The 27,350-nt window shown below is 40.0% G+C and overlaps 1 protein-coding gene across 2 annotated transcripts in view; it reads left to right on the top strand.

The window, feature by feature from the left end:
* Positions 1-22,132, top strand: part of ZNF148 (zinc finger protein 148) — a 216,228-nt gene extending 194,096 nt beyond the window's left edge. For both annotated transcript variants that reach the window (XM_069224287.1, XM_069224288.1), the window contains one exon: positions 9,394-22,132. In XM_069224287.1, coding sequence (XP_069080388.1) covers positions 9,394-10,986 — 1,593 coding nt within the window. In that variant the 3' untranslated portion in view covers positions 10,987-22,132. The remainder of the gene's footprint in view (positions 1-9,393) is intronic.
* Positions 22,133-27,350: the final 5,218 nt, after the last annotated feature.

Here is a 27,350-nt window from a genome sequence, read left to right as displayed (position 1 = left end):
GGGAATTCATCTGGGCTGGGAAAAAGGCGAGAATTACGCGGGAGCAGGCTTACCTGCCCCAGTCGGAGGGAGGGTTGGGAGTTCCTCATTTGGTTGGTTACTATCAGGCTGCCCAGCTGCGCTGTCTGGTGGAGTGGTCCCGTGTGAGCACTGAGAAGCATTGGTGCTTTATTGATTCAGCAGTGGCTGGATGGCATATCTGGAAGGTCCCCTGGCTTCCGCAGGCACACCGCCCTCCTGGAGTCTATGTATCTCCTGTTTTGCGAGCCAAGATGGAGGTCTGGGACAAGGTACAGACAGTAGGGGGTCTGTCCTCTCCTATATCTCCGCAGACGCCGATTATCGTCAACAAGGACTCCCCCCCCCCCCCCCAGCCCTCATAGGGTCCTCGTTCAGGAGCTGGCAAGACTCAAACTGTAGAAGAGATCTCTTCGATGCTCAAGGGATCATGGAGTTTACCCAGCTCCGATTGGGAAATGGCCTTCCGCAGGAAGCATACTGGAAGTATTTGATGAAGAAGCATTGATGGGAGGCCAAATGTGGTAATCTGTTCACAGATAGGGAGTGGCGGGATATGCTACACCATGCGCGAATAACAGCCCACAATATGAACACTAAAGAATTACTTTTGAAAATAGCGCATTATTGGTACTTTATACCGGCACGGGTTGCCGTATGGCGGATGGGCACCATGGATCAGTGTTGTCAACCATGTGGACAACTGAATACATTGACGCATATTTTGTAGAACTGCCCCAGAGTAGCCACCTTCTGGGATAACATTTTCCTAGTTACATGCTATTAGGAATACCGAACCTGCAGACATACCCTCTCAAAGCCCCGAAAGATAGGGCCGTTACACTGGCGATCAGGCAGAAAAGCAGGTTATTTTAGCCCTATGAGGATCCAAGGTCAATACCACTCAAACGGACTGGCTACGTAAGTTATGGGATATACTAGGAATGGAGAAACTGACGGCAGTGGTTACAGGATCCCTGCCCACTTTTGATAAAATATGGGGTTTTCTGTTTTCCTACCTCTCTGGAGCTGACATGTCTGCGTTACTTGTATTGCATTTGCGTAGGTCAGGCAAAGGCCCGACTAAAACAGAGGACACTACATAAAGGCGATAGGCTGGCCCACATGGGAGATTTGACAGCAGGCTGTGCAATGAGGATAGTTAGTAGGTGCGGGGGTCGATTTGTTTTGTTGCTGTTTCCTTCTTTTTTGTAAAATCGTTTTCACTCTCCACCGGTCAGTGGTTGTAGGTGGAGCAGTTGTATATGTTTAAGCATCTCACTAAAGAGATTTAGTTAATAAAAGTGGTACCTCACTTGGGGGGGTTAGACCAAGTGCCCGTGACAAGGAACGGGCCCAAACACATGTATACAGCGCATTTTCCCACCAAAATTGACCCTCTTTTTCCAATGCAGCTATGTCTATATTTTGGACCCAAGCTCAGTCTGCACCTAGGTAAACAAATCCAACCTGTACATTTTTTTAAACTAGACACCTAGGGGAGTCCAGGATGGTGTTACTTGCGTGGATCCCATTAGTTGTTCTTAATCACAATGCCTGGCAAACCTCAAACATTTCCTGTAATCACACATTTTCCTTATATTTCTGTGATGGAAACTTCTGAAATCTGCAGGAATCCACACAGTTCCTACCACCCAGCTTTGCCCAATGTGTGCCAATAAAAACTCTGCCCCACTTGTGTGGCTGGGCCTAGTATTGCAACAGGAATGGACCATACCGAGGACAATGGGAGCGATTGCGTGTAGAATCCTATTGACCCTGGTTGGATCCGTTCCTGTTTCCGTGCACGTCATTTCACTGAAACAAACGAAACAGCCTTGGGAGAAGGTGAAGCTTTTCCCCATCTTCTGAGACTGTTTCGTTCAGCACGAGAAGGTCTTGTCAACAACCATATCAATTAACACCAAAATGATCTCCACAAACAAAGGATGAAGACTCGATGGTGGTTTTACTTTGGATAAGGTAAAGTAAGAGGCATAAGTGCATCCTTCATAGTTCCATTATCAGCCAGATTTTACTCTCAGTACACATACCCCAATTCACAAAGATTTCAGTACTAATCTGCAACAGTGGAACAGCAACACCACACCCTGTGCATGTTGAGTACCAATCTCAGGAGTTTCCGATTCTATTGTGTCTTGCACTGTATTATTTCCTTCCTATTCAACAGCTAAACAATTTTAAAGGTCAGGTTCCGTAGAGCCTTCTATGAATATGGACCCTCTTTACTTCAGTAACATATTGATCAATAAAGTGCTCAGAGGCTGCAATAGGTTTGGTAGGTTTTAAACAGTGAAGGCAATGCAATGGCTATACTATAGGATTTTCACATCCAATGGCAGTCAAACTGAGGGATGTAGTATTCCGTAGTTGTAAAGAGTGTCCCTGTAGTGGTGCTCTCTTGGTACCGTCACCCTGCCACCACAGGTGATACATCCATTCTGGAGCAGAGTCCCAGCAGGGTAAGCTTATAGAAAGATGGTAATGAAGCACACAGTTGAGTCCAAACTGTTCTGATAATACACAGTCCAATATTGTATCAGCAATAGAGGTGACCAGATGTTTTTATTCTTCATGATTTTCTCCAAGAGTCCAATGACTGCTGTTTCGTAGATGTGTTGTACATAATACGGTGTCTTGGGGAAGAGCGTGAAGAATACAAAAAAAACTTACATTCTAAGCAGTGCAAAGTTTGACAAAAGCGGATTCATTGACATTCAAGGAAGCCCTGTAAACTTCCCTCTTCTGTTGATCTTTTCACTACTGGGGTCTCAAGCTGTTCTGTCACTGTTCTAATTACATTTTGCCTATGGCTAGGAAATTATGTGTTTCCTAGCACTATGAATCTCTGAATGGAGTATATATGAACCCTACAAATACTTGGATAAAATGAAATTCTTTACTGGCGGCTTAAGTCTTCTAAAGCAGATCATTTTTAGCCCTTCATCATCTTTACCAAGAGTCCGCAAAGATTCTGAATGTTTTTTTCTCTAGTACATTATTCTTTTACTACCAGAATGCAACTTATATTTCAGGGACGCCTATTTTATAAACTGAAATTCTTGACTTTTACAAGAATGACTTTTGGTAACAAGTGAATTTTTATCATATTGACCAAGTAACAGTGCTTTCCCGGTCTGTTGCAGTGAGCAAACTTTACCTGAAATTCTGTAGTTACTACTGCATTTGGAAGTAGCAAGATTAGATAGTTTGACCCTTGCATTCAGTTGAATCTGCTAATGAATATTAATGTCCAGTTGAAGTAAAGCCTCCTTTTTAGACTTATTGAACACTTTTCAACTCAGCAATTAACTTTCTTTTTACACATCTTTTTGTACATTTCTGGAAAATTACGTTTGTATTTCAGAGTGGCGCAGTACCCACAGGCCTCATCGGTCAGGTAGCCAGCAGTCTGGCAGTCCACACCCCCAAGTAGGTGCAGTCTCCAAGCCTTCCTAATCTCCCCCTTTACCATCATGTCCATCCGGCTGGCAGCAGGATTCACCATCACTTACCCCACTGGCAGTCCATAAGATCGGACAAGTTGGTTTTGCAGATTGTCCGAAGGAGCAATTCCCTCCCCTTCGTGACTTCTCCGCCTCCATGCCACCATCCCAAGAGAGGCTAACAGAGGATCATCTGTCCCTTCTCCGTGAGGAAGTTGTGGATCTCTTGTCCAAGGGAGCCATAGATAGGGTTCCAGTGCCGGAAGCAGACTATGGTTGCTATTTCCGCTACTTTCTTGTTCCCAAAAAGAACAAAGGCCTTCATCCTATTTTAGATCTCAGAGTCCTCAGTTTCTTCCTCAAGAAGGAGAAATTAGAAATGCTCATGTTGGCTCAGGTCTTGTCTGCCATGGACCGAAGAGACTGAATGGTGGCACTGGACTTGCAGGACTCCTGTTTTCATATTCCTGTCCTGCCTGCCCACTGGCGCTACCTGCGGTTTACCGTAGGCCATACACATTTTCAGTTCACTGTGCTCTCTTTTGGCCTTACCAGCGCCCCTTGGGTGTTCACCAACGTGATGGTGGTGGCTGCAGCTCATCTCGGAGATCAGGGGTTCAAATATTCCACTATCTCAGTGACTGGCTGTTAGAGGCAGGGCTCGCCCTAGACTATCGTCTCCCACCTCCAGACTACGGGGGACCTTTTGCATCCTCTGGGGTTCACTATCAACGTGCAAAGACACGCCTGACTCCCTCTTAGGCAGCCCCTTTCATCGGAGGTGTTCTGGACACAGTGCAGTTTCAGACATATCCTCCCGAACAGCAAGTCCAGGATATTCGGGCTATGATACCTATGTTTCAGCCGGTATCCTGGGTTTCGGTGAGACTGACTCTGAGGCTGCTGGGCCTCCTGCATCTGAGTAGTGACACATGCCCTCTAACATATGCAGGCTCTGCAGTGGGACATGAAGTTCCAGTGGGTGCAACATCAGGGGAATCTCTTTGACATCATACAGATCGCGAAGGAACTGCATGAGATCTGCAGTGGTGGCTAACAAACCGCAGTTGAATCAGAGGCAGACCCCTCTCCCTTCCCCAACCAGATTTGAGAGAGTAACAGATGCTTCACTTCTGGGATGGGGTTGCCATCTAGGAGAGGTGGAGATCAGGATACTCAGGTCTTCAGCAGAATCTAGACTCCACATCAACCTGCTGGAGCTCCGGGCAATCTGTCTGGCATTGAAAGCCTTCTTACCCTCCATCAAGGGAAGGCTAGGGTGCATGTTTGTGGGCAGGGTGGGGTCGTTGACATTATGTCAAGAGGCTCTGCGTCTGTGGACTTGGCTGGAACAGCCGGGTGTATCCCTGGTAATTCTATACCTAGGAGGCTCTCTGAACGCCAGGGCAGATGAACTCAGCCATCAATGTCTAGCAGATCATGAATGGTGTCTCCATCTAGTGGTAGCGCATGGTCTCAGCATTGGGGAGATCCTTTGTCAGATCTGTTCGCCTCTCCCAAGAACGTGCAATCTCAGCAGTTTTGGGTGCTGGAGTTTCCAAGACTGCTCTCGCTCAGAGACTGTTTTTGTCTCAAGTGGAGCTCAGGCCTCCTGTATATCTTTCTGCCCATACCACTCCTGCCCAGACTTCTCAATAAGATCAGGAACTTCCAGGCCCAAGTCATTCTTGTGGCTGTGGGCTGAGCATGGAGAGTTTGGTGTCTTGAGCTACTGAGCAATGCCATAGATACTCCAGTTAGGCTGCCCCTTCGTGAGGATCTTCTGTTGCAGAAGCAGGGAAGGATTCTTCATCCAGACCTGTCCACTTTCTGGCTTCTTGAGTGCAGATTGAGCAGCAGGAGTTGACAGCTCTTGACCTTCCTCTCGAAGCCTGTCAAGTTATTCTGGCATCCAGGTGTCCCTTCCTCCACCACCACGGTATACACCTGCTGTTGGAAAAAAGAATTGTGGTGTGGTGTGCAGAGAAACATATTGATCCCCTTTCTGTCCCTCCTTCTGAGGTCTTGCTCTTTATTCTTTCTCTTGCACAGCAGGACTCTGGGCAACCTTAAGACCTATTTGTCTGCTCTTTCTGCCTTCTTGTGACTGCCTGACCATCCCTCCTTGTTCAAACCCCTCTTGTACATAGGGCTTTAAAAGGTCTAGTTCTTATTTTTCCTTCTTTACCATTTATCATGCTTTTAGTGGGATCTCAATCAGGTCTTAGCCTTCTTAATGTGTGCTCCTTTTGAACCTCTCCACAATTGTCCCATCAAGCTTCTAACACTGAAAACAGCCTTCCTTGTGTGTGCATTCCGAGGGTGCTCGCAGGTGGGCCCCTGCGTTGCCCACAACATGGTGGTGAGCAGTGCAAGGGACCCCCTGTGGTCCTCTGCACTGCCTTTCCGCCAGCCTTTTCATGGCGGGGAATCCCTGCCATGAAACGGCTGGCAGAAAGCAAAGCCGTGATCAGCACGGCAGTGCCGAACTTGGCACCGCTGGGGCTCACCACGACTTAGACTTCCGCCAACCCTTCACAATCCGGATCTTAATCTAGTGGTCAGACTGCCAGGAGTGCGGTTGTCTGACTGCTCCTGCGAGTTTGGCGGGCCATGGACTGCCACACTCGTAATTAGGCCCCAAGTGTCAAAACTGCTTTTTGTTAAACTAAAAAAAGTATTAAAGAGCTAAACAAACCACTCTAGGTTAGTTACGCCATGACGCCCAAATGAGAATATCTGTATTATATCTCAGGATTTAGGTTTCAGCACATTGAGTTTCGAATGTTACACAGGTAAAACAATTCTCTGAAGAAGAGCAGAAGGAGAAGGCCTTTGTTATTGCTCCACCTTTTGAAGCTTGTTCTGCTGCTATCTAAGAGCCCTACTTCCACAATGCCCAGGAGGTACAAAGTTTTGGAGTTAAAACTGTCAAACCCAAAAACCTCTAAGCAAATGGGCTTCAAACATTTTAGTGTTGTGCCCCTCCATTGTGTATTTCATAGAGGTCCCTCAAAATAACAAACATAAATTCTCAAAATGATTCTATAAGATGTTAAAAACTGCAAGTCTGTTAAATTACTATATGGGGTCTGAGGGTGCACACAATAACAAATGGAGACCAAACAGATTTACTGTGTGGTACTTTTCAAATTTTCACTCTGATGTTCATTCTAGACTTTACTTTTGTCACATTATTATACACAACTGGCGACTAGCTAGCCACAGGTCATGTATGGCATCTCAGGGGTCAAAAGCACTTTACATGCTTGAATTTTGTATTCTAACCTTAAAATGTTAAAAATAGAACTACAAGTTCCAACATTCAGTGTATTATTGCCTACCATATCCGGAGTGTCTGGAGATGCTTCACAAGAAATGGTGCCACATGGCAACCCTGAGCATTTCTTAACCATTTGAACAACGCAAATATAGGAATGTGATCTCTTTTTAAACCTTATTTGGATGGGTCCATTAAGATTTGTCATTAGGTTGACTGGCGTAGTGATGAGAAGACATGACTGACCTAAAATACATGGTTTTATCCTTGCCATCCAGTACCATATGAGTAACATTCCATTGGATGTGGAAAACCTATTTGGTACCTCAGTTGATCAAACATTCAAGACAATGGGTACTTTGCATAGGAGGTGCTCTTTCTGTAGGGGCGCTTCAATACACTATACTACATGGGACTCTGCAATCTACCCAGCAACTACATATGCAGCCACAACCAAACTAGGGTCACCAATAAGCTTTTTATGGTTGCTGTTGCCACAACTAAGCAATCAGTCTTTCCCAGGAAGAGACAAGGGATGGCACCAAAGCCCAAGCTGGCTGGCCTCTCTACAAAGTGGAATAGTTTTCACCACCTTGACCACTCCGTCCCAGAGTAAGGGGTAGTGGAGGTGCTCAGATGGGTTTGCCTCAAGAGTGGATTCAAATCACCTCATGTCAGTGGGTCATGTGAATAACAAACCAGGGATACTCCACCATATTTAGGATAAGGTCAGCACCATAAAAGTTCACATAGCGTGTAGCCGTGGAAGCAGCACATCTAGGGCAAGAGACCATAGCTGTGTATCCATAACTGGATGAATGGATGAATTTGTTTCACTGTGCTAGAACAGTAAGAACAAGATAGTTCAAATACTGTACCATCTGGGTTACTTTACAAACATCTCCCTTACCAATTGTTACAGTGAGCTATAGAAATACAAATACTTTACTGTTAAATACTATATATATATATATATATATATATATATATATATATATATATATATATAGTATTTATCATATTTATCAACACATATTGGCTATGCATACACACCCCAGGTTTATAGCAAACGTTATTTCACATTTCCATAAATATCAAACTATCCAATTGCTAGGTTGTTTTCAGAACTTTACATCTGCATCAGAAAGAGCATTTGTCAGCTAGATCTCAGAAGAGCAGTAGTGTATTACTTGGACCTGTTGCAGGGTGAATAGTGCACATTGTTCCATTGTATTCCTCTCCTGAATGAAGCACGTTGCAGACAATGTTGAGAGAGCACTGTTCTACAAAAAACGGGGAGTGTCTTTGGATTTGATGGGTATCTGTTTCTTAATTGAGTTATGCACCCACTTGGCAAACATTAATTTGTAAATGCACGATCTTAAGGTATTGCTAAAAGATTAATGCTCAACACATGGATTTAGAGAAGGTTTACTCTGCAAAAGAAAAAGTTACTTTCATGTAACAGTAATTTTGCAGCTTGAGACTATTCTAGATTCATATGACTGTGGAAAGAGGAGAAATGTAAATAAGCAAATTATGGTTTAAATATTTGTATATTAAATATAATGATTGTACATTGTTCACTCATCAAGGGAAAATAGAGTCTTGAGATGGAGATCATTCCCAGTGGTGTAGTGGGTTTTTGGTTAGGTTCATCATAAATCATAATGACTTTTCCTATGATCGATGCCCAGATTTTAAATGGAACAAATACAGCATAGCATATGATTCTAGAATGGTTTTAACCTGCAAAGTTATTGCTGCAGGTAAGTAATGTGTTATTATTTTCACAACTGTGATTCTTCCACAGATCACCAAATGACCACATGTGTAGGGATCCTGGACACTCACTGACAGCAACAATGAAAGGCCAATATTTTAGGTAGTGGTCCTTTGCCGTTGGTCAGAGCTTGTTTGAACTACATTTAAAATTTAAAGGACATTTAAACAGTCCACGTAATTCTGCTCACCAGTGTTTGAGTCAGACATGCATTTTTCTGCATGGAAGTTGGAAACCTCTTTTTATTAGCACCTAGAGTCGCTTAAGCTACTGATCACAATTACTGTAATTTTGAATGAATGGCAGTATATTATCTTCTAATAAGATTTAAGGGCCTGATTTAGAGTTTGGTGTAGGGGCCACTCCGTCACAAACATGACAGATACCCCATCCGCCAGACAGGATGTCTGCTGCGTTTGTTATGGAGTAACCCCCTCCACCAAAGTCTAAATCAGCCCCTAAGTGTGGTTCTCTTTCTAGCTCTGCTCCTCATCAATTAACATTTCCCTGTAGGCCTTTTCCTCAAGTCTTCATACCACTGATTAACAGACAGTAAAGAAGAGGCACAGAGCAAAAAGGAGTACAAAAAGAAAACCTGGCAAGTGCCAGTTTCATCTTAAGAGGGACATTAAGAGCTATGGATATACTTTCCAAAAGTAATCACACATGCACACCATAACTTCCACTTATAATATCACAGAGACAATTTTGACGGAAATTTACTTAGGTGACTCTTATTTTGTGATGGTTTTACAAACTGAAATATTCAGATAATAATGTACTATAACATTGTAAGACATACATTTGCAATGTAATAACGTTTTGTTTTCTGTCCAAAACTACAGTTTTTCTCTCGGACTGACCGCGTATTAAAGCATAAACGTATGTGCCATGAAAACCGAGACAAGAAGCCCAGCAGATGTGCTACAAAAATTGGTCTTCTGGCATCCGAGGATGACCCTGGCTTCGCTCTTTCCTCAAAAGAGAGCCCTTTATTGAAGAAGAAAAAACAAAAGTCTCCAGAGAAAACTAAATTGGGACTTGATGAAAAAGAGAGTTCTTTAGATAAAGCAGAGCAAAAGTCTAAGAATGACTTTTTGTCTCTCTTCCCTGCTAATGCCAAAGTGAAAGATGAGTATATGGTGGCCGAATATGCAGTTGAAATGCCACATACGTCTGTCAGCGGTATTCATTTGCATCAGGCGGTTTCTGGTGAGATACACCCTCCTAAACTAGTACTCAAAAAGGTCAATAGTAAACGAAGTCTAAAACAGCCACAAGAGCAAAACCAGACTGTATCACCATTATCTGTCTTCGAAGAAAGTAAAGTAGCAAAATATGCCTATGAACTCGTGGATAAACAGAGTTTGATGGACCCTGAAGGTAATGCGGATCTTGACCAAGTTGACAGCTTACAAGATGGCCCCAGTAAACCTGCCCACAGCAGCACTAATTATGATGATGCAATGCAGTTCTTGAAGAAAAAACGATATTTGCAATCGTCTGGTAATCGTGAATATGCTTTGAGTGTTGGTAATCTTGCAGCACAACCTTCTGCAACACAGGCAGCTGTGGCTAGTGTTATTGATGAAGGCAGTGCGTCCATATTAGAATCACAAGCGCTTAACGTGGACATTAAGAATAATCATGATAAAAATGTAATTCCAGATGAGGTATTGCAGACTCTATTAGATCACTACTCACACAAAGCCAATGGGCAGCATGAAATGTCTTTTAGTGTGGCAGACACCGAAGTTACTTCCAGCTTATCTATCAGTTCTGCAGAAGTTGCTGACGGTCCCCAGAATGACAGTATTGGAACAAGTTCCCAGGCTTCAACATCAGATAAAGCCAATTTGCTCCAAGAATATTCTAAATTTTTGCAGCAAGCTTTGGACAGAACTAGTCAAAATGATGCTTACTTGAACAATTCAGGCCTTAATTTTGTGACAGATAACCAGGCTCTCACAACCCAGTCATCATTTTCTCCTTTGGACAAACAGGTCTACTCGACCATTGCTCTCAGTAGCTTCCGTTCAGGAATGAATTCTCCCTTGAGAACAAATGCAGATAAGTCACACTTTGGACTCCTAGTCAGTGAGTCGCAGCACTCCTTTTCTTTTTCAGGTGATGAAGGAAGCCATTCCTCTTCCTCTGCAGCACAGGACTTTTTGGATCAAGTGACTAATCAAAAGAAAGCTGAGACACAACCTGTCCATCCAACTTTTCAGATAAGCACTTTTGATCAGCCCTTCCGACCTCAATATGGAGCCAGAGCTGGACTATCTTCTCACTTTAGCACCTCAAATGGACAGATGAATCTGCGAGGACCAGGTACAAGTGCTGACTTCCCAGATTTCCCATTAATGAATGTAAATGAGACTAGAGGTCAAATTACTTCTTCGCCTGACGCAACAACAAGCCAAACATTTGGCTAACCCACTTGTATATAGTATACCGCACTTTAAAGCAAAAGGATCTAGAGAGAGGTTCTTGTGTATAGATTGGAGTGTTGTACAGTTTTAAGTGCATCATGTCCGTACAAAGGTAGGCTAAAATGACAGTAGGAAAATTCTGAGACCATGTTTTGAAGTTGATAATCATTGCTCTGAAATCTATTTTATCAGGCACTTAATGGACAATGAATTATCTTTTTGGTAAAGACCAAGAACTTTCACATTTAAGATTACATAAAAACTGTGTAATAACTTTGCAGAATCATTGTGTGTTATAAGGGCAAAATTATATCTCCTTGGTAAATGAATAACTGTGTTTAATTTGCCAGTCTTTTAAAGTATGGCAATTTTGTCCCGTATTTCAGCAAAGGTGGTTAAATATTGGACAGAATAATCTAAGTTTGGCTAAAATATTTATGTATTTGATACAAATACTATTTATTCACTCTTTCTAAAAGAAATAAATGTCTCTGTTCTTTATATGTATTCTGAGCCTTTGCCTCCTTAATACAAAGGAAAAATAAAATAGTGTTCCCTTAAATAGTCTATTATAAATGTTTATTGCCAGTGGTAATTGGTAACAGAAAGCATCACTTTCATTGAGTTTACTTCTTTTCTGAAGTATTCACAGGCACCAATGTCTATATATTACAGCACTTGAAACAAATTTTATTATACAGATCTATTTGCAGATATGTTGCTAAAGGTTACTTTAAAAGTCAGGTGAGGCCCTCTTCCCGAATGTTTTATAAACTGTGCTCCCTTTTGTTAATGTGTACAACAGCTAATACAGAATTAAATGGTTGTTACCCTTACTTCTGTATCTTTGTTATAACATCAGGTGAGCTCAATTATGAGTTTATTTTTTGCACATATCACAACATGGCTGTTTAAATGGAACTTTTGGTTTCTGAGTATTCAAATATTCAGATTCCTATTTGAGCATTTATGAATGTAGGGATTACAATTCCCTGAGGTTCACACATTGTTAATATGGTAAATGCTAAACTGTTACAATAATTGTCTATATTATCCAGGAGTGTCTTTTAATCTCAAGCGGTATCTGCTCTATCAATACACCAGATTGGGAGCGAGAAATGTATCTGATGAGTAGAAAAGGCTCCTCTAATCAGACACCACTGTTTCGAACTCTATAAAACATATTGCTTTTACTGCATCTTTTATTTTAAATTATAAATTAATGTTTCCACTTTAAAAAGTTGGTAAAACATAGCAGCCAATTTTATACTAGTTGAAGTGAAGTCTTAAATGATTTTCATCTGATATTGCATTGCCTGATTTTTCTCCAAATGTTGTTAAGTTATTTGACATTTTGTACAATTATTTGGCAAAATTATCGGTCAGCATTTTAAAATCTTCCATGATTTTCGGCTATAATGCAAGTCTGTATGTATGTGCAATGTAAAACTATCAAATAGCAGCTACTTCAATGCAAGAAACTCTTGGAACAAAGTCTTTAATCACACAAAATGGGACCAGGACGATGCTCCTGTAGCAATCCTGAAAAGTTATTCAAGTCTACAGTGTAAAAAGATTAACATGGTTAAAATGTAAGCTGCAATACAAATCTTTTTAAAGTTTCCAGTTTATGTTGGGATATGTTTTACTTTACCTGGAAAATGCATACTGACAGAAGCACCAATGCAACATTTGAATTGTGTCAGTCAGTACACTATTTCTCCAGATGTTAATGATTAATACTTTGATTTAAATAATTCAGTAATAAATTCAGATTGCTTCAAAATTAGGTAATTTAAGCAATCTGTGTGCAAGTCAGCCCAAACACTCTAAAACCAATCAGATGAAGTGTAAGCCCATTTAGCTGTGTGAGAATTTCAAAGTTTGCGGAGGCACCTTTTTAAATAGTAAAGAAAAATGTCTTTGCATTACAGGTTAAAGCGTGCCTTCTGCAACCTTTCTTTTGAAAAAACAAAATAATTAGTATATTTGCTAAAGTCAATATCCATCTGTGTTTCTCTTGTATGATATTCATCAGTAGTTGAATTATTGTTCCCCCCCCCCTTCTCCTCCTCCCCTCCAAGATTAACAGCTTCACTGTTTGGCTGCTCGAGCAGCTAAGTCTTAATTATCAATGAGTGAAGCTTTCATCCCGATGTTTTTTTTTTTTTTTTTTGCCAGCGCTTTAGAATAGGGTGGTACTTGGTAACTGAAAATATACTGAAAGATAGTTAAAAGTCAGACCTGAAAAACAAAACCTATTTCGTCTGAGAGGAGATGCCTGTTTAGTGTAGCAATTGAAAAGCAGTTTTCAACATGAACAACAAATTGTTACATTATTAAAAGGTTCACTGTTATCCATCCTTTTATTGTGATTGCTTTTGGTCCTTAAATATAATGACTCCAAGTTAAGATCTGTGTAAAAAAATTTCAAGAATACATTAATGCATATTGAAACGAAAATTGTGCATTTGTGTGTTAGATATTTTTATAATTATCCAGTAAACTCTTTCTTCTATGGATTGTCTCTGTCTAAATAAAAGATATTTATTGGTAGCCTTACAGGAACACGCATGGAAGAAATAGGTAACTTCTTGAAAAGCAAGTTGCAAGTGTCTAATTGATAATTGTGTTTTAACAGTTTTTGTTATTTCTGAATGTTTTGTGGTAGACCAGAAAAAAATCAATCAGATTTAGATACGCATTCCCCAGGTTCCCTGAAAAACAACAGCAAAGAAGAAAATATCCAAAAAAATCTGATGGACTTATTTAAAACTTTGGATGTATACTATTTCTTTGTTTAAAGAGAGAAATGTATTTTTGTAGAACAAAATAATGTATACACTTTTTTGAGTAATTTTAGAAATTCTGTGATAACCTCCAAAATGTGTTATAATTAGCTGCACTTCTCGTGTTCATTGAAATCAGATTGTGCCTTAATGCTCACCTGAGGCATGCAGACAAATTATTTTTTTATAAGGTGTGTAATCTCCATTGCTCCATTTGTCTACAGTTGTCTCTAAGTGAATCTTTTCTTTGGATTACCAAAGTTTTATAAAGCCTTTGCCTGGCTCATACACTTACATATAGTAAATACACAATATCTGCAAAGAACCATTGGCTGTATGAAAGTTGCTATGAAGCATAACTGTTAGAGATGAACTTGCCTGGTCTTTCACTTCCAGACCTTTGATTTAAAAAGAAAATAGATATTGACAATTATCACTTTGGTCTTGTGATGGTGGTCGTACAAAAATAATTCCAACCTTCCCTTGCCTTTTCTATTCCTCTGCCTTTAAAAAGAACACTTGCTATTGAGGCACATTTTTGTTTAAACCTTATTCATACTTTCAACTGACTCCAAGACCCAGCTTATTCAGTACAAGAACCTGTGAAAATGAGATTTGTTATACATCTTCATACCCATTCAAAGCATTTAACCTATTGACCCATGGAGAACACACGCCTAGCATCTCCGTGAAATAGAACTAAATCACTAGGGGCTCCTCTTAGTCATTTATCACTGAATAACTCTGCAAGTTCTGGTATTCTCCACAAGAGCTGGTCCACCTAAATCCGATCAAGGGGTGCAATTAAATTACTAACATTTGACGGACTTGACAAGCAAAGCACAGTGTCAAGTTTTCACCAAGGAAATATGTTTGTTATTTTATGCTTGCATATAGCCATATATTTAGGAACCTTTAGTCTTGCATGTTGTTGAGCCTTACACCGGGACCTATGCATAACTCACCTTGTATTAAAGAAAGTTAATTGCTGTTTACATTTTTTGCTAAGGCTTTGATGAATGATTGCCCACAAGGTAATAGGGACCAGTGTAAGGGGTAATAGAAGAAAGTGGTGTTTAAATAACCCATAGACTAGTCTTGTATACTTGTGCCCATTTGCTGGTACTTAAATCTATTAAGTATGAGAGTAAGAACAGGCTTCCTGATACCCTGAGAGAACAAGATCCTTTAGGGCCATACAAATGGATTGTAGTTCCAGCAAAGGGACATATGCTCTGTGCTGTTTCTTTTGTCCACAGTAAATTTTGCAATCGCTAAGATCTGTGAGCAGTAGCCTGGAATCAGTTTACAATACTTTCGTTTTCTCTATTTTACTAGAGTATTTAATCAAATTTTGGGGGGTTTCAGAAGAATTAGTGGCATGTGTTTGTATTGTTCCTTATAAACAGGCTGTTATGATTGTCCAGAGACAAGACCTACTTCCGTAACATGCTGTTATATGGTGATGCATATTTCAGAATACCTGAAAACATCCTGCCATTTGGCTGTGTAAAATTTGGATTCATGAGCTTTGAACCTTGAAAAGGCAGTTGTATAACATTTGTTCTTTGTTAAAATAAAGAATTGGAATTCCCCTGCTTATTCGTGTCTCCACACAATTGCACTCTGGCCCTAAAGAGGCCCACCACTTCAATGCACATTGTTTGTCTCCCCTACATCAAAGCTAAACTAAGTCTTTGGGTAACTTTTTCAATCACGCTAGAGGTGTAGGGACAAACCCAGAGGACCCATATGTTCCTGGTCATCTTCCCCAACGCCCCTATATCTGAGTAATCATGTTGTCAAGCTCAGATGTGCTAAGTTATTTGAGAATAGGATACCCCAACTAACACATGTTAGTGTTGTAGTCCCTGCACAGTTTACCTACTCTTTTGGTACGTATATTCCCTGATCCGTTCAGTTCTAGCAAAGGTTCTATTTCTTAGCAGGTCCTTAGAGAGGCCCTGTATGTTTTCCACAGTGGTGTTATAGGTCTGCATGCATATATGCATTCTCTTCAGATTCCAGTGCAACGTAAGGCTGTCCTCTCAGTACCTACTGCTTTCTGCAGGGATTGTGTTGGTGTTTATCACAACCATCACCCCCTCAGTTTGCCCTCTTTTTTGTGAACAGTTGCAATGTGAATGGGCATCAGCATCTCCTCCAGATTCTGCCCACTTCACAACATTATCGCTACACCATGTATTCCACATCTGTGATCTCTTAATTGCATTTTGTTAATGTACAGTATGCCGGTGATGTATTCATACTTCTCTGTTGAGTCTTGTGTGGTTCTGAGCATAACCACTTATAAGGTCTTATTGTTGCTCACAGTTTCCCATTGAGCATTATATTTAATACATTATTAATCTTCCTGAATCTTCCCATCCTGACATATTTTATCATGAACTTTCCTCCTGATTAAGCTCACTGAATTCCCTATTTTGCACGTTTCCATAAGTTCTCAGTTCCACAGAGCCACAAGAAGCTGTCTTCCTGTTTATCAGATGCTGGGAGGCTGACACTGCACCGGATTCAAATACAGCCTTTTTTTAAAATAACCATCCCTGAGAAAGTGTGTAGAGCTTCTATCACATGACTAAAACAAGTGACTGCATTACTAAAGAGGCCTTAAATCTTAACTCACTCAACAGAGAGTTGTATGACTTTCATTTACAACAGAAGGCCTTACCAGATAGGACCTACTTGTTAATTTAAGATTGTTCATACTATTTCATATTATACATTAAAACCTCATACTCCATTCCCTGCTACTAGGAATTACTTCTACCCTTGGAATCTGACTTTTAAAATGTGTGTATTCAATGAAACAAGTGGCTGGAGACAGTAAATATGTAGATTCTTTTGAATGATGGACAAATTAAGAGTCAGTAGGAAAAAATCTTTTGAATTGTTAGTACATTCTCCTGTACATTAAGAGAGACATAATATAAAGTCTCAAACACATGAATTAGTTTATGATAGCAAATACTACATTGTTGACCTCCACCAGTCATAGGCTGGAAAGTATATCCTAATTTCTATTTGGTTTTCCCCGTCATTTCAATTCCAGCATGCAACTAATATTTAATAGCATTGTGCAAGTAGTTTAAGCAGCTCAGGTTGGCAATAACCCTTGGAACTGCACATTTTCCAAAGTGCAGAGAAGGACACGACCACTGAGTGTATGGAGAAAGCCTTGAATATGAAGTGTCACCCCTAATTGCTAAAGTGTTCAGAAGCTGTAGTGAATAAACCGATCTTGACATCAGGTAACTGCCTTTTGCAACATCATAAATTATTAATCTGATTTTCTCTGTTTGCTCTTAAACCAGGGTTACACTTGTATATGTACCATTGTATTTTGAATTCTGTGAATTATTTGGCCCACTATTACTTTTTGATTTAAGAGCAAAATAAAATTAATGTTTGACTTCTCCTATTGCAGTGTTGCTCCAGCTTGCCAGGCCATTGTACGTGTACCTGTGCTTAATTTTCATTCTTAAGTGCTTCAGAGGTTATTGCTGCTAGTTATATCACTAAGTATCTCCACATTGGGTTCAGCGTACAGCAGGCACTCAAAGAGTCAAAACATGTTTTTCTGGTTGATGACTACTTAGTTCCACAAGAAGTTCTGGTCAAGATAGATTTTGACTTGAATCTAAATTTGGATGAGTGAAGGGGTTTGCCCTATCATAACAAATGGTGTGATTGTAATTGGTATTGCCATTGCCAGGGTAGTGTAAAGATTAAGGCAATTTTGAGGTCTGGAGCAAGAGTTCATCCGGTTTGCCTTTTTGAGCTTATTTCTTAGCTTTTAAATTCCCAAGTGACACAGTAGTTCTTAATAACCTTACTCTCTATAACCCTCATGGCAGTTTAAGCAAAAAGCAGAACATCTGCGTGGCACATAGACTGGTATTTGGGCATTAGAGTGCTCTCTGACTAAAATGTAAATTATGGATTATCGTTACAGTTTTCATTTTATTTCAGATTCACAATTCTGAAATACACACAATAAACAATATAAAACCATCACATGCTAATCACAGCTGGCTTAGACTCAGCTAAAATGTATACAACCAAGTGTTATCTTAGTAATTTCAAAAGGGTCAGCCTTAAAATTATCACATAAGAAATGCAAGGGGCTTACAGATTCATATCAAGCGAGCAGGTAAAATATTAGATTTAGTATTGTCTGTGGTACTGGTAGTGTTGGCAATCAAAAAATACATCCTATTTAAAAACAAGATTAAAGATAAAAACTTCCTTACATATAGCCCACAGACCTGCCAAACTCTTGCATGCCAAAAGTTATAATGTTGCGGTCAGTATAATAAAAATCCAAAAATGAAAATTCAGTAATAAATACTAGACAAACATTATAAAAAATGCTCAACAACCAGAGCTAAATGTTTCTTACGGATAACCTACGCAGAGAATAACAATTTTGCAACTGTAATAGAAATTGCTTCATCGATATTGGTTCTCAAAATTCCATAATATGGATTATATCACCTTTGATTTACTTTCAAAAAGAATAAATATTCCACATGAAATGCAATCCAGGAGGTTGGAGCATATTCTCACTCTTTTTACAAACTATAAATCACCCCTCATTACTGTCTCCCGGCCCTCTCATATTCCCTGTGTTTTGACTCTCTGGCTCCCACCTCAACGTTGCTGCTCTGAGCTCCCTGTCCAGGCAACCATTCACTTAAGGATGGCTGCTCAGAATATATCACCATTCCACCAGGATGTATGATCTAAGGACTTTGGAACTGATTGTTTGATTTAAGGTTGGTCCCTCTGAACTCTTCTCTGGTCTGTTATTTCCTCTTCCTCTTATAGTGCTTTGGTGCTTTGAGTCATCCTCTGGACTACATTAAACTTTATACAATCACTATAGCATACATGTTCAGTTACAGCAGATTTTCAGAGTAAAACCTTTGTACTATGGCAGCAATTGGATAGTGCTTAATGTTCCTAACACGGCTGTGAAGTGTATTGGCTTACATCAGGCGATCTTACAGAGTTGTTGGAAGGATGATTCAAGTATCTTTTACCTGGGCAATATTGGATGAAGTTCAGAAACGTGCTCTAAGCACAGTGTGGTGTATGCTGCTGCGTAGAGGAATGAAGTGTTTTGAAGTGTGAGGCTAAACACAGTTGTTCAAGAGCTTGTGCTAAATTAGACACATTTACCTGGCCCCTGTGTCTGTGTTTTTATTATTATTCAAATTATGTTCTCAAGGTTTCCTCCTCAACATTACACAAGCAACCAGACAATCTTTATCCAAGAAATTGCAAAACACTGGCATTGCTTGATAGTAACTGTGAGTTGAAGCTTATTAAAAATATAGTTAGAAGCATTAGTCTGGTAGTCGTGTGCAGCAAGCACCCCTCTGCATTGGAAAAGGGAATAACCATAATATTCCACTTCATGGCATCCCATGGAGTAGAATGTTTCTTTGTGATAGGGTGACCACTAGATAGCTCTTCCTATGGAAGTGTACCTCCTCTGAATCTTGATTACTGATAAATAGAAAGTTAAGACATTTAATATTGTTAGAAGCACTCATATCAATTGTGTCCTTTTCTAGTGTTTGCTATCTTAACTGCAGCTTTTAGATAGGCTTGGTGCCTATCTTTAAGGAAATTCGACGTGTTATTCATTAGCATCAAGTGTTTCCTTTCAAAAGCAATACTTTTCTATTTAATTCCTTAAGAGATGTTCAAACAGACATTTTGTCTCCGTTTGTTGGCAAGTTTAAAGAGTGTCTACGTGTTCTCAAGATTATGAATATCCTCACCTAGAAAAATATTCGACAGTTTATTTTTGAAGTACTTTTCTTTGAGGCATAATACCTTTGCAATCTCACTAGGAAATCATTGTTTTACATAAAGGACTGGAGCATATTAAATTTGCAGTTCCAGTAATATGGTATTTAAGGGCAGAATCTAGTTGTAACCGCCTGTTATTTTTCCCATGCCAATAAATAGGCATCTTTTTCTTGTAATTTGTCGCTCACACATGCTTGAAGAAATTAAGCAATATAAGGTGGAAATAGAAATGTGTATTTGTATTGGAATCTCAAAAATGCTTAGTTGTCTCAGCATCTGTCTAATACAGAGTTCAGCAAGGGCGAAGTACAGCATGCTCTAGCTTGTCTTTTACTTCTCCGTAGCCTTTCTTTACACAATCAGGATTTACACTCCCCACTGAAATAGTGCTCCCTCTGCTTTTGGTAGGCATTTTATTGGTTTGCTTGACTGCGCCTGTGAATATCATTGCCTGGTACTGCATAATTTTGCAAGCATTTTACAATATTTTGTGAATGTAATTTAGAGTCCAGGTTTTGCTTAATTGCTGTGATGAATGCCTACTTTGTTATTGTTTTTGTAATATAGAATCACCATTCCATCACTTTTTTTTAAGACCTTTTGGGGTGGTGGAACACTAAGATGACTTCCCAATTGCTTATTTGAGGAACTGACAGCTGGTCCATTTTGCAATAATGAAGACCATGCATAATCACATTAAGAGGTGTAGGAACTAATTTAATATTATTTGGTGTAATGTGATAATTGTACTACTATAGTCTTTAGGGCTGCAAATATTGGGCACAGGCCAGTTTTTTATTTTTTTTTATTTTAATCTACTTATCTTGCAGTCAGGTTTTTCCAAAATGGCACTGCCCCATTAGAATATGGGTTCTCGAAGAACAGCTGTGATTTTACCTAATCCGCTATGGCAGAAAGTGCAACAATAGTAGAAAGAAACTGCTTTAGCCACTGGCTTCTGTTTTGTGGTACCCCTTAAGTTTGGATTTTTGAAGCATCACATTTAGAAATGCTTTTTCGATATTTGGTATAAAAATGTGTATATGAAAAGAAAATTAATGTTTAACTTTCAAGGCAAACAATGTTTGGTTTCCTTCCTCCAGTTCACTGGTTATAAAAGTAAACCTATACAAACATTATATTTTTTATGAATAGAATGTGTTGTAAATAAAGGGCTTTTATCAAAAAAGATGTACCTAAGATGTAATCTTTAATTTTGTGGCGTTAGTGTTTTGACAATCAATGGCTTTCATGTCAGTCTTCCTTTTTGATGTGTTTCAATGTACATTCCATTTATTTAAAGAGAATACTGAGGTAGAAATACGTACCACCTGTAAATCTGTATTGTTTACAGAACTTGTTATATGAAATTTGTAAATTTCTCAAGCCGAAAACAGTACTGCTTGATTTTAAAAGCTGTATGATGTATCAGTAGTGAGCAATAATTCCTAGCTGTGTTAGATTGATAGGATGCTCCAAGAAAATAATTAGATATTTATTTGTTGAGTTTGCTCAAAACAATTTATTTTGAGATCGAATATTATTTACTCAACACAATTTAGCTGCTTAAGGAATGGTCATAGATTTCGTGGGTTTACAAGTACAATATTATTTTATGTAATTTTATGTAGGGAGCGTTGCCTAGGTGCATTTCTGAAAAGATACAGTCTTTATACATATATATCTCCAGGCTTAACCATAAGGTCACATTAGTTGTCCTTTCATCACTTTTAATCCTTTAAATATCGATTCAGTGTAACTTTTAAAACTTTTCTTTCAGTGCTCAGTTTTTTGCGATGCATTTGGTTTTAAGGGCCCAATTTTACCGCATCTACATAGGACATGGGTTAATTTTCATGAAACAAGCAGCATAAAAGCTTACACAGAAAAGGTGTTATAATACAAAGCAGCCTACGTTTTGAATAGAAACCATAGAGTTTGTAAATATATGATCATCTCTTAATTTATACGTGTGTGGGACATGGCCTATAGTTTATAGGGAAGATGTGCGCTAATGCTTGCCATTTATATAAGATGTGTTTTGAGTGGTTTGCTATTTCACTCATCTTTTAGCATCCTGGTATATGTCTATGTGTTGACCTTTTACTTCAGCAGCGCAACTTTTCCTTTAAAATGAATTTTGCAAACTTTGTAGAAAGGTTGTAATTGCCTAATCTAATTATACTGGTTTTTGTGGATGTGGTTCACTTTAGTTTTACTGCCTACTAAGTCATTTGCAGTTGAAAAACAGCACGTGAACTCCTTGTGAAAACATACCGTGCAGTGTCGGATTCAGTCTGAAACATACAGGTCTCTGGGTTTAAAAAGCTGTGTAAATAAATTAAAATGTAATATTGTTAAAAGATGTGTAGTAAAAATATTGTTATAAACTTAAAATTAAAATGTGTTGATTTTCTGATGAAACTAAGGGTTGGGACTGTTGGTTGCAAATCTGCATTCTTTTTTGTATTCCGTTGCAGTGAATGTTCTTAACATAAAAATAGCTTTTGATAATGGGTTGCTTCAACCTTTGTCATTTTTTTCCAGTCACTTTTATATTCAGTTTCCTAGGAGTATGCTATGGTGAATCACACCAATTAAAGCTCTGTTTGCATTAATATACGAAAATAATTAGGTTCCTAACTCCTTGGAGCTAATGGTTCTCGCGCATAATCCCTCCCTTGGCTAAGCTGTTAGGTCTGGCCTTTGAGACTGTCTCCCCAGACTCTTGGTTTTTCACGAAAACGTCAGATACACACAAAGGGGAATTTGGTCAGCAGGCTTCATCCGTGGGTCTGGTAAATTGTCTTTCACGTCTTGCTTCCACCGACCACAGTATAAAGCACGGGACAGTAGCTCAGCCCACTTTATCCACTCACTTTTAATGGCTGCAAAAAGCCTGTGCTCATTGTTCACATCTACCCCAAAATAGTTATTTTGTCTTTAGTGATAAATCTGGTTCCCAGTGTGCTTTTTCATGTTAGTTTTTTTAATATATTACATAAAATTATAACTTTCTATTTTATCTGCACTTTGGATACCAAGTAAGATGGGATTTATTTTCTGTTTGTTATAAAATGTTTAGTTAATATTGTAGCTGCCTGCGATTTGAGTGTGTGTTTACCTGGTGATTTATTCTAGTCTCCTTCATAGATGATAACAAAATGCATGGTGCAACTGAAAGGCGTTTATATATAAAAAAAAAAAAAAAAAAAGTTCCACATCAGTCAATGTCCTTTAAAGTTTGCACTTTTAGTACGGACCTATGTGAGGCACTTCTTAGGTGGCCATGTGTTTTTCTTTTTCTGGCACTTTTTTGTAATATAAAAATTAGCCATCTTACAAGCCTGTCAATGCTTGTTTTTTTTCCTTTAACTCTCACCTAGAGACATCTACAGGTGTTTGCTATCCTTATTTTTTCTGAAAAAAAATATGATGTATACAGAAAATTTATTTTGGTCAGCCTTGCCATTGGTTTTAGTTTGTCAGTTAAAATATAGGTCAGATATAGACAGACTTTGGGAATCCATCAACCCTTGCTTGTGTTTGCCTTTTTGGCAGTGTGAGCTGTCTTTCCATTTGACAGGTTTTAGGTAATTTAACTGTCAGTTTAGATGAGTGACTGAATTTTGCCTGTACGCATAGGAGTGTGTTGACGTGGCATTTTTTGACGTTAGGTAGACAAATTTATTACACTATTGCCATTATTCCACAAAATATAGTTGATTCCTCTTTGTGAACACAAGAGCCAAACACCTCTGTTCCCACTGTCCCATGTCTCTGGTGGTGTTTCCCTTACGGTCTCTGTAATATGTCCAATGGAGTGACGAGTTGCCTTCCTCGAAGGGCAGCCCCCTACCAGTATATTGAATGTGGCAGCATTAAGGGTGCTTGCTTTTAAAGTTCCAGGGTGTTTCTTATGGATTAGGTTTGGATGTGACAAAGAGGAGAGCACTGCAGGTGCTGTGCTTGTACTGTAATTGTAATTTTACAATGTGTTTTGCTGCCTGCAGTTGTCATGCATCTGCTTTATGGTGGTGCCGCAGTGTTTCCAGTCCTAGTGTTGTAATGCGAGTGTAAGAATATTTCCCTCCCTGCCGTCACAATCAAATGTAGCTAATAGGAACATGCCACCTCCCGATGGAACTGCACAGCAGGCGTATGCAGACACACCAGTGTTGTGGAATATGTGTATCCTCTTGGAATCGTGTATCCCCATCCCATTAAACAGTGTCCAGTGCTTGTGCTGTGTGTTACTTTACCGTCTCTTGTTGCTCAAATCAGGCCAGTGACAGGCTGCCTGCTCCAATATCTTTGGGAAGGGTTTGTTTACATTACCTACTCCCTTTACTAACAAGTATCTTTTGGATGTTTTGTAAGATATCGAAGAGTCGAGTGTCTCCTCACTTTTGTTTTGTGGAAATTGTCTGTTCCAGAGCTGAATAGACCTGAGCTGATGGAAAACCACAAGAACATTGCTGACGTGAAACGGGAAAAAAGCAATAAAAATAATTTTCCTAAGAAACTCTGTAAATGTGCTAACAAATGTTAAGGATCCTGTTGCAGCTCAGTGCTTCTTACTAAATATACAGCTCCGTTGGCTGCACAAGCTGTATCTCAGATTCGCACAGCACCCTTGTCAGAACATTCTCACCCATTAATTTTAGGTCTTTCCTAGAGAGACTTTTAGCTGTGTCACCTGCCTCTTGTCACTACAGAATTTGATTAATACATATTTACATGCAGTGCTGGGAAAAAATTACTCTTGGATCACATGTTTTGGGAGTGAGAGGTGGAAACAGGGTGAAGTCATGGGGAGCACGATAGCGTAAACATTTTTTTTTTTCCTAAACACTCAGCCCTCCCAAGAAATTTTCAACAAGGACAAATATGTTAGTATTTCTGATGGAGACTTCTAACTGCAGATTCTTCACCTTGTGAATACCCCCTAGACTAGATCTGGGGACATCTTTGCATTTCCATTGCATGCTAATAGGTGGTGCCTTTAGGTAGCACTGTGTGGCTCTGTCTGGTTCATCCTACTCCATCAGTGATGTCGGGCAACCTATAACTGCTACCTCTGCTTGTTGCCGTCTGTTCCTTTCTCCGCCTTCGGAATGGATCTGGAGCTCACCTTCACCAAAAAAATACTTTCCCCAAAACTGTTCCTCATTTGTAAAGGACATCACCTCCTAAGATGACAGGTGTTAAACCCTGCTAGGATTGCTACAAGCAGATGGTGGTGACAATCCCTCAGGAGGTCTTGCTCTGGTGTGTGTTCCTTGCATGGCTCAAAAAGTGTGAGGCAACTGTTCTCAGATAAACCCGAAGGACATCCGGGACACTGAGGTCAAGCATTACATCACTAAGCATTACAGGAAAGCATGCAAGGCCCTGATCCCAGTTGAATCAAGGATGCAGATTAATTCTTGTGTCTGAGAGAGGTCGTCATCCAACTTCAAATCTTCAGGTATGAAAATCAATAAAAAAAATAACATTGAAAGTCGCAATGTGGTTTCACTTTTTCCGCCACTCATTTTAAGAGAAACCGTGTCAGGGTACCCCTCAGTCTTGATCTCCTACATAACAGATTCCCAAGCTAGGCCTGATGCAGCCCAAGTTGCCAGGACTATAAGTAATGCCACAACAGGTCCAGGCTTTTAAATAACCCATGTTGTGAAATTTTGGTTCCCTACCCGATCCTTATGATGTGCCTTTTGGCCTGCCAGATCCGAGGAGGCCTTCAGATAGGTTACCTCTGGCAGACTAAATCTAAAGTGGTTTCCAACCACCTCTCCAGCCAGAGAGTCCAAACCTGTGGAGGCATTCAGTAAGTGGATCTTCTCTGCCAGCCTTGCCCTCGGGTCTGTCAAATCAGGTTGCCTTCTGGGGTGCTACTTGCAATCAATGTGGGACATGGTGAGGAACATCTTACTCGCAGTCCTGGATTATCTTAGAGCCAACCTATAACAAACAAGGATGGGTGTAGATGTGCCAAAATATGTAATTCGGCCTTGCCTGGTCACAATATACTGTTTGGGTAGGGCATTTGCTACCAATGTCGTGTTTAGGTGCCATGTATGGTTTAGCATGAAATACTAAACTCATTTTGTTTGCCCTCAGTAGTGCATGCCCACCCCTGCCACTACTAAACTCATTTTGTCTGCCCTCAGCAGTGCCCTTCCATCTCAATGGGGGCCAGAGAAATTATTATATTATATGCAGGAGTGGCATCACTTTGGAAAGATGGGTGCTTCAAATTGTTCAGGATGGATACGCCCTACCCTTCCTATCAAAATGTCTAAACATACCACCAATACAACCATGGCTTCTGGAGGGCAACTTGTCCATCCGACAAAAATAATTTGAGGCCCTCTTACACAAATGAGCCATAGAGAGTGTTGGAAATTGAGTTTTTGTTTGAGGGGTTGTAGACCCTACTCAAGCAACAATCACAGTTTCTGTTATAGTGAACCACAAAAGTCACTAATTTAACCTGTGCTTTACCCTCTTATATCTTGGCACAAAATCAGTTAAGCCTAACTTAGACGCAATGTGTAAAGTATTTATGTACCACACAAGCAGTAGTAAAGTGAAAACACAATATAATCAAAATCCCACACCAGTTTAGAAAAACAGAGCAAATTGTAATAAGTATTTGAGACCAGAAATGACAAAAATCCCATCAGTAGAATCGGAGATATCCAGTTTGAAGGTTTCAGTTATGTATAGTGCCCAAAAGTACAAAATGCCATTCATAGTCATCTGGTGCTAGACTTGGGCAAAGTTACAAGTTCAGGCTGACCACAATGGAGCATGGGTCTGATCCCGGGACTAGGTTAGTCCAGCTGGAAAAGTTACCTTCTCAAAGTCTTAACGTGAAGAGCCCAGTTCTTGGTTGAGGAGGCAGCAAGCAGTTGGTCAATGCTGTAGTGCAAAGTGCAGGCATGGAGTTTTGGACAGTCGCTGCTGTAGAGTGAAAACCCTGTTGAGAGTTGTGGACGGTCATTCCTCGAGCTTCACATTGGTGGTCACTGCGAGCTGACTTTGCTGTAGCACTAAGTGCAGATTTCACATTGCCTGTCTTCGCTTACAAAGGCTGTAGCACAGTCAAGTTCACCTGTGCTTCGTTTTGGTGATCTTTATGGGCGGCAAGATCTTGGCATGAATTAGCCTATTTACAGTCGTTAACAGACAAAACTTTAGGATTTCTTGCTTTCTTCACAGGAGGAGCTCAACTGATGCTTGCCAAGAGTCCAGGACCTAGGGAACCACTTCTTAGAGATAATGAACTTGATCCCAAAGAGGTCAGCAGGGCTCAGGCAGGTCCAGTGCAGCAGGTGAGCTGGGCAGTTGCAGGGAGGCCTCTTGAGCGTGTTGTGCGTTGTAGCTTAGAACAGGAAGTCAGTCACCTGAAACTTGAAGCTCTAAAAACTGGAGGGCTATATACTTACTACTTCTAGCATCACACCACTGGCATAATTTTTCTCTTTCTCTCTTTCTCTTCCTCGCTCTTTCTCTCTCTGTCTCTCTTTCTCTCTCTCTCTCTCTCTCTCTCTCTCCATGTCTATCTTGCACCCCTGCCGAATACAGTTCTGTCATCAATAATTTGATTGCAAATTTTGCAGTGATATTATCAATGGAGTCATAGAAGGGGGGGGGGCGTGGTCAGGGCATACATGGAGACAGCTGCTCTTTAGCTTGGCTCTTGAGCCTGTGGCCTTAGTGACTGTG

The sequence above is a fragment of the Pleurodeles waltl genome, chromosome 3_1 (assembly GCF_031143425.1).
Source record: "Pleurodeles waltl isolate 20211129_DDA chromosome 3_1, aPleWal1.hap1.20221129, whole genome shotgun sequence".
Taxonomy (NCBI): Eukaryota; Metazoa; Chordata; class Amphibia; order Caudata; family Salamandridae; genus Pleurodeles; species Pleurodeles waltl.
This window is presented reverse-complemented; position numbering and strand designations above follow the sequence as displayed.